General features: G+C 29.7%; 1 protein-coding gene across 1 annotated transcript in view; it reads right to left on the reverse strand.

Annotated features, from left to right (window-relative positions):
* Positions 1 to 3,605, reverse strand: part of LOC129959263 (uncharacterized) — a 49,949-nt gene extending 46,344 nt beyond the window's left edge. The window contains exons 1-2 of the mRNA XM_056072085.1: positions 3,543 to 3,605; positions 2,969 to 3,024 (exon numbers count right to left, since the gene is read on the reverse strand). Of these exons, the coding sequence (XP_055928060.1) occupies positions 2,969 to 3,003 (35 nt within the window). The 5' untranslated portion in view covers positions 3,004 to 3,024; positions 3,543 to 3,605. The remainder of the gene's footprint in view (positions 1 to 2,968; positions 3,025 to 3,542) is intronic.
* Between the last annotated feature and the right edge of the window lie 4,554 nt (positions 3,606 to 8,159).

The following is an 8,159-nucleotide window of genomic DNA, read 5'->3' on the forward strand; positions in this document are numbered from 1 at the left end:
CATTCAAAACTATGTTTAATTCAAATCCGCTCTGTCACAAGACTGGCATTGTTTATATTTAATAACATAAGACAATGTAAGCCTCGCTCCCACAGAAAGTATATCAAAAAAGTTTCTTGCAACATTTTTTATTAAATGAACAAAACAGCGAATGTTTTTATGCTATACATATCTTCTGTGCAAGGTGGAGAATGCCATGAGTATTTAGGTTTCTAACAGATTTTTTGATAATTATAGAAAACTGCTTTTAACACTTAAATAAAAAAAAATTAATATTACCTACTTATTTTGGCAAATTTCCCCCAGATTTTTAGCTTTCCTTTAAAAATGTATATTTTTTCTACATTTTCATTAATTGTCTTGCTGTGTAATTCTTTAAATAAAAATAGGCTCAAAACCATGAAAATCATCGGTTGCGCAAATTTTGCTACTTCTACGTTGACCATGGAAATCTCGGGATACACAGCAAGAGGATTAATATATTTCATTGTTATAATGAAATTCAAATTGCTTTCACTGTTTCATCAAATACTCAGTTTCATAGGGGTTTTTTTTCATTGTTAAAAGCCAGAGAAAAATATTCTATTATTATTCAAAATATTGAATTTTAAATTTCATAGTGTGTTATAAAAATAAGGGCAATACCAAAGCCTGGTACCTTAAAACCTGCTAAAATTAATTTTTACAGAAATCATTGATAATTTTTAAGAATGAAACAAAATTTAATAAAGTATTGTGAGTAGCATCTCATAGGCAAATAAACAGTTTTGAAACATAAAATATTTTCATTAAAATGGAAAGACGAGACTAAAGATAAATTAATCTGTACCATGTATGGTAACAATATTTTTAACTCATAAAAATTAACCATTTCATCAATTTTTCCTAAATCTTCTCTAATAAATAATGTCCTTATGCTTCATAATATTTATAAGCAATGTTTGAGAAAAATGTGTTCAGTCTATTCCAACTCTAAACTGTTCAAACTATTTAAAAGCTTCTCTTTTATTTACATAGATACATTTTAAAATCATAAATAATCGCAAAAATTCTATTGCAGTCTTTTTGTTTCATCATATTTATTTATTAAAAAATTATCTGCCCTTAAAATTTAAAGACAACAGTGATTAATTCTTCATTCGTTACAATAGTGAAAATTTGAATTAATATACTAATGAAGAGATTAATTCCATTGAATCTTATTTTGAAAACAATGTCAGATTAAATGTTAGAAAAATTCTAATAAATACTGCAGCTTCCTTTAATGCAATATAAACTTCACATTCTTGGCCAGACAAGGACAAACACCGAAACAAATAGCTTATGAATTCATTACATGCATAAATTTGTGAAAAAAAATTATCAAAGTTGTATGTAATAATGCCACCAATACCTCAATCCCACTGTGATTTGGATGACCTTTTTCAAAGCTTGTGTAACAAAATTTATTGCGCTATAGCATGAAGACTTTTCATCTTTTACCTTATAAGTAACTATTTTAAATATATTTTGTTTCAATTATAATCTTTTTTTAGTAAATTTTTTTGACTTGAATATACATACATATATATATATATATATATATTAAAACTGATTTTTTTAATTGAATTTCAAGTCATATATTTTCAAAATTTCTTTTTATCATCAGATGATATTTAGGAGGTTATGAAATCAAGCTAGCAGGAGTATTCTACTGTAGTAACATTTACTTTATAATGTGTTTTGTGTTGAATAATGAAGAAAATTAAGAATGTATTCCTCCCGTTAACTAATTAAGCCCAAAAACTGGTAGAGATTAATAATTTTGATACTACATATCAAAGTTGATATTTTTGTGCCTGGAGATTGATGTGGAAAATAGAAAATATAGACCATAAAATATTGTTTATAAATTTCTTGTTTTTGATATTCCATCACAGTCCGGATTCATTGATAAGCAATGTAATAGAAAACTACTTTATTTTTCTTATTTCAAATAATCAACTTTGTCAGATTTCCTATTCTTAAAATTTGCACATTTTTTGTCTCAATCATTACTTCTTAATTCATGGGGTGTTGGAATTTTTAATGAATTAATAGAAGTCAATTTATTTGGCACGAATTAGAGGTGAGAGAGAGAATGAAAAATTATTCCATCTTCCTGCACAGATTTTATAAACTCCACTGAAAAACTGAACTTATTTATTTTGTAAAAATGGTGCAATGAACGCTGTTTGATTCTAAATGTTCTGTTTAATATTTACAACATTAGTTACATATTTAATCAATTTCTTCAACATGTTAAAGAAATTTTTTTAATTGAATGCCTACATGCATGCACAAAACTTTATATAAAAAAAGAAATGTGTAATTAAGACACAAAATATACTATAAATATTGCTTTTTCTCGCTTTTATGATAATTGTATAACTTTAACCCTTTCTGGTGGTGTGGGAAACATGCTTACCACTAATTCATCAATATTTGTGTCAAATTATATAGGTTGGCAAAAGTTCTGACAGATTTTTCAATAAAATAAAAATTTAGAAGCTTTAATTGTTTATCTCACACAAAATGGTGTGTCCTAATGATTAATTAACCAAAATAATTAATTAAGCAAATTAAATTTATCTATTAAGCTAAATGAATTACTTTTCTTAAACCAATATTAGTCCTAAAATATTTTAATATACCATGACTAAAAAAGGGGGCGTTTTAAAGAGTTAAATAATTATCGTTTTTAATATTATATAGTAATATGCTAGTTCTAAGAATAACTTAAAAATCATTATTCCCACATAAATATACTTTAATTGTATTAAATTTGTAGTAATCAAAATTATTCATTGAAATTTTTAACTATACCATTTTTTATTATGATGTTTTACATCAGTCCCTTGAAAGATGTATAAATGGTACTTTGTTGCCCATACAAAATATTTATATCAATATTAAATTGAAATAATGCAAACAGAATGACATTAAATACCTGGATGAATCCGATTTTCTTTTCTTAGGTGCCATCTGATTTCCAGTTGTTTAGCACTGTGAAAAGCAACATCAATATAGATCTCAATATTTTTTTAAAAAAGAAACTCACATATAAAGTATTTTAATATTGCTTAAATTTGTTATAAATATTAAAATAATAATGTCTTATTAATAATTAATAATGCTTTACTGTATATAATTAAAGATATTGAACAATATTTTTGCTTGTTCCAATACAGTTTGTTTACATATTTATAATCGATTAATTTTATTTTAATTACTTCTTTGTCTGACATTATTTCTCTGTTTTCTATCATTCAATAGTGAATTAATCATGCAGCATTTTATGGAAGATGACTAAAATATAATTATTTTTCCCTTAGAGATATTTAGAATATCTATTAAGATATCGCCAACCGGAATCGAAATTAAAAACTGTAATATCTTTTTTAATGATATTAAATTCTTATTTTATAATAGATATGCGGAAATAAGTTTTCAGCATTTTATGGAAGATAAATAAAAAAGTAATTTTTTTACATAATGCTAATAGGAAATTGAAAATTTCTTACCTTCCTAATTTAAATTTGAATAAGGATGTCTCGTTATGCGTTCACTCAGCGACGGTTCCGAAGACCTCTAGTGACTAAGTGAACGGTTTTGGCAGGTCTTGAAAAGACCGATGAGTTCCGGGACCAGGATCCGAAAACGGGTTTGCGGAAATAAATTTTATGGAGAAAAAAAAGAAGTGTTGGCAAAAATTGCTTTATATATATATATATATATATATAATTTTATTTATTTATTTATTTTTTTCCCTTTATGTATTCCAACAGATTAGTAATGCTGAAACCTCTGAAATTCGAAAATATATGTATAGCCTCCCTTCTGTTAATAGGAATTACTCCAAAGCATTTTTTTATTTTGATAGATTTGTGTTCAGTTTCATACCTTTTTCGCGGTTGTGTGTCATTCTGTTCTTCGTATAATCAGCGGTTTGTCACTTAATATATAAATTTTCCCTTCAACTGATATTTAATAATATTTGGCAGAATGAATTTATAAATAATTTTTAAAAACTACACATTTTATTTATTGCTGTTAAATAATTCTCGAGATTATTTTTAATCTTGTTATAAGAATTTTTTAAAAATACTTGTCTAACATGTTCAATTATTCAAAGTATCGGAACATATGGCATGCATAACATGCAAAACTATTTATAAGAATATAGTCTCATTAAAACAAAAACAAAATTAATTATGAAATGCTTTAATATTTGATATACAGGGTGTTGCCGAATTCGACCGACAAAATCATAGGAGGGATAATAGGCATCAAGAAGATAAAGAATCACCATACAACATAGGGTCCCAAACAACGTTTAGTAGGTGAAAATCGCAAAAATATAGAGTCCGAGAATTGTTGGAAACTGTAAAAAATTAATTAAAAAAATAATAAATGGAGTTTTAACTATAATTGTTGTTTAAGTGAAAGCACATTCTTAATTTTTTTTTCTTTTCTTTTTTTATGCTGGTAACATGCGGATTTGATGATCTAGGGCAGGGATGGGCAAACTTTTTCATTAGCGAACCAAAAATCGAAAAAAAAAAAAAAGTGGTGGGCCAAGATAAATTTTTGAAAATTAGAAAAACAATATACAAGTACTACAATTTAAATATGTTAAAGAGATGAATGAAATTCTATTTTATTTTTAAAAGTTCCTTATATTGAGGTTCGAAGTGAGATGTACTGATTCTAAGGAACGAGGCTAAATGCTCATCTGCCAGTCTACTGCTGAAATTATTCTTTCTAAGGTTCATAGATGAAAACACTTGTTCACATATATAAGATGAAGCAAACATAGCTCTGATTTTCTTCGCGTGAGATATTAAATTTGGAAAATTTACTTTCCATAAAGATTTGTAAAACTCTAACTTTTGCATATTTAGAAACAACTGCTTGAGATGATTGTTAGATTGCAACTCAATTAATTCAAGCTGCATAGCTGAGCTCACTGCTTCACAATTTACGTTTAAAGGCATGGAAAAAATATCCAATTCTGTTTGAATGGCACTGAAATCTTGAAATCTAGGCTCGAACTCAAAATGCAGTTTTTTTAAACAGTCTTCATAATTCTTAAGCTTTTCTTTATTTACTGAGGGTATTGAATTTAACCTCGAGAAATGAGAAAAGTCGTTCTTAGCTAGTTGCCCAGCAAACAGATTGTTTTAGTTTAAAAGCTTTGAGATGGGCCCAGATATCGTCGATAAATTGATTTTTCCCTTGCATCTTGACATTCAAGTTGTTCATATGACAAAGAAGTTCTGTGAAAAATTCAAAGTCCGGAAGACTTTCTGTATCTTCTAACATTGCGCACTCCGCAGAACACTGTTTCTCATGGAAGAACGATGCAATTTCGTCTTTCAGCTGCCAAACTCGCTCGGAAACACGTCTTGCACTACCTTACTTTCGTGTAATACAGTACATCAGAGTATTCAGATTGCACGGACTGAAGACAATCTCGAAATTGCCTGTGAGTAATCCTACGGGATCGAATATTGTTTACAAGCTTCACGACTGCATCAAACATTGGTGTCATATTCAATGCAGATTTACACAGAGCATCTTGATGTATAACACAATGTAGAAAAACAACATTGTTCCCGGGATAGTTTTGATTAAAGAGTCCAAGAGATCCGGATTTTTTCCCTGTCATTTTTGGTGCTCCATCGGTCCTAATATTACATATATTTGTTATAGGCACTTTCATAATTAAAAGCCCTTCCTGAAATTCACGAAAAATATCACGTCCCGTTGTAGTTCCCTTTAAAGAACGCATGCACGCCAGTTCCTCAGTAATTTCAAAGTTCTCATCGACACCTCTTATAAACAATACTAATTGAGCAGTATCATTTATATCAGTGCTTTCATCCATAGTTATGTATAAAGCAAAATTTAAAGTAACCCATCTTTGACTATAATTGTGATGTCAAATTTTTATCGATGGTTTCGATTCTAGAAGTCACCGTTTTTCGAGATAAGCTTACAGTCTCAAAATTATTTTTCTTGTCTGGACATAAAACATCACAAACTTGGAACATGCATTGTTTAACAAACTCCCCATCACTCAGAGCTTTATTATTTTTAGCAATATTGTATACTACAATGTAACTTGCATGTGTAGCTGCTTCTTGGATAGTGTTTACCTTCTTGAAAACATTTTGTTGGCCTGATTATCTTTTAAAAAGACTTTCAACTTTTTTTTTTCTTTCTGATTCGGACATTTCATCGTAATTGGAATTCTTATGCTTAGATGTAAATTGACGACAAATGTTATATTCTTTGAAGACTGCTAGAGTTTCATTGCAGATGAGACACACTGGTTTATCTTTAACAACTGTAAAAAAAAATATTTTCAGGACCATTCATTATTAAAAGCACGGCACTCCAAATCAACTTTACGTTTTTTAGTAGACATTTTGGGGTTGAAATATTTTACGAATAACCCAAACAAGCACTAGCCTAACTACGCTATACTTTTAATACTTTCACCACTATTCACAATGATGCTATATGCCCGTATTCTTTCCATACGCAATCAAAAATATTAAAACGCGCGTCATAAGAAAAGCCGCTGTCTGGAGTTTAAAATGCGCAGTCTGCCACATGTGAGATTTAATTCATCTGTAATGGATTCACATATGTTTGCTTCCGAAAAAGAGATAACGCTTGTTGGCGCCAGTCTATAGCAATAACTAACAAAGAACTTCCGCTTTTAACACTTTACCGATTGAAAGCTGACAGTGCTTGATATTTTTGTCGATTTATGTTTTGTAGAACAAAAATAGAAAAAGTAAAAAGATCATCAGTCCTTTGAAAAAAAGAAAAAATAATGATATTTAACAAAGTAGAAAAGAAGATGGATATAAAATAAATATTTCTTTTACTTTCCATCGGACCGGCGAATTAAAAGGTATGTGGCAGTTTTAAACCCGCATTGGAAAAAAAAATTACCTCCCAAAAAATGGTAAAAGTTTCACAAGTTCAAATTATAAAAGAAGACGAAAGATACGCAAAAGAACATATATATATTTATATAAAATCAATGAAAATAATATAAATGTTTTTTTTAATGCAAATAGTCAGATTATTTTCCTGGCCCGTGCTAGTTTATTGGCAAATGAAATGAGGTTCAAGCGATGCGTTTGTAATCCACGTTTGGTTCTCGTGAAACAAACAAATATGTTGATGGGTTTACTTGGAACTGTAAGAAACCTTGCAACGCTTCCCGATCGATTAGATCGGATTCCTTTATTAATGGCTTTAAACATAGCCTAAAACAAGTTGTCATTATTATATACAAATATATTAAACATGGCATATTTTCAGATATGGCGTATGAGACAGATATCAGCAGAAAAACAGTCGGAGAATATAGTGAAAAAATAAGAGACATAATAGTACGTTACATAATAAGTAATAATGACAGGCAGGGTGGCCTGACTGAAGATGGAAGGCCAAAAATCATCGAGTTAGACAAAAGTCTTTAAGAAAAGAAAGTATAATAGAGGTCGGGTAACTACAGGGCAATGGTATTTGGAGGTATCGAGCGGGCCAAGTAAAAAGTCGTTTCTTGTGACTGTAACCAATAGAAATGCTAAAACAATGCTGAGAATTTAGATGAATATGTTCTTCCTGGGACTACAATAATAACAGAAGAGTGGCGTGCTTATAGAAGCGCTCTCTCTAATAACGAAGATTTTGGTCACTAACAAATTAACCATTCCAATCATTTTTCCCCAAACGATGTAAATATTCATACGTAGAATATCGAGGGTTTTTGATCCTTAACAAAAAGGTTTCTACGTAACAAACAAGGAATACATCAGGACAGAGGCAGCGATATCAGGGGGGCAATCGGTAGCCTCTTGCCCCCCCCCCCCGTCGGCGAGCGATTGAGAGTTTTGTCGGCAAAAGTGTTTACCGCTTCAGGACGGTTGTAGAGAGAGGCGCATTATCGAATATGGTTATTTAAAAACACTTCAAAGTTAATTTATTGTAAACAGTCGAAATATCCAAGAAACGGCTAAAGTGTTTTCATTATATTTGGCAAAATAATCGATAGGGTGGTAGGTCAATAATATCCCGTATTTTGCGGACACTTTTTGCTAGACCGACTAAGAACT

This window comes from Argiope bruennichi, chromosome X1 (assembly GCF_947563725.1).
Source record: "Argiope bruennichi chromosome X1, qqArgBrue1.1, whole genome shotgun sequence".
NCBI classification, from domain to species: Eukaryota; Metazoa; Arthropoda; class Arachnida; order Araneae; family Araneidae; genus Argiope; species Argiope bruennichi.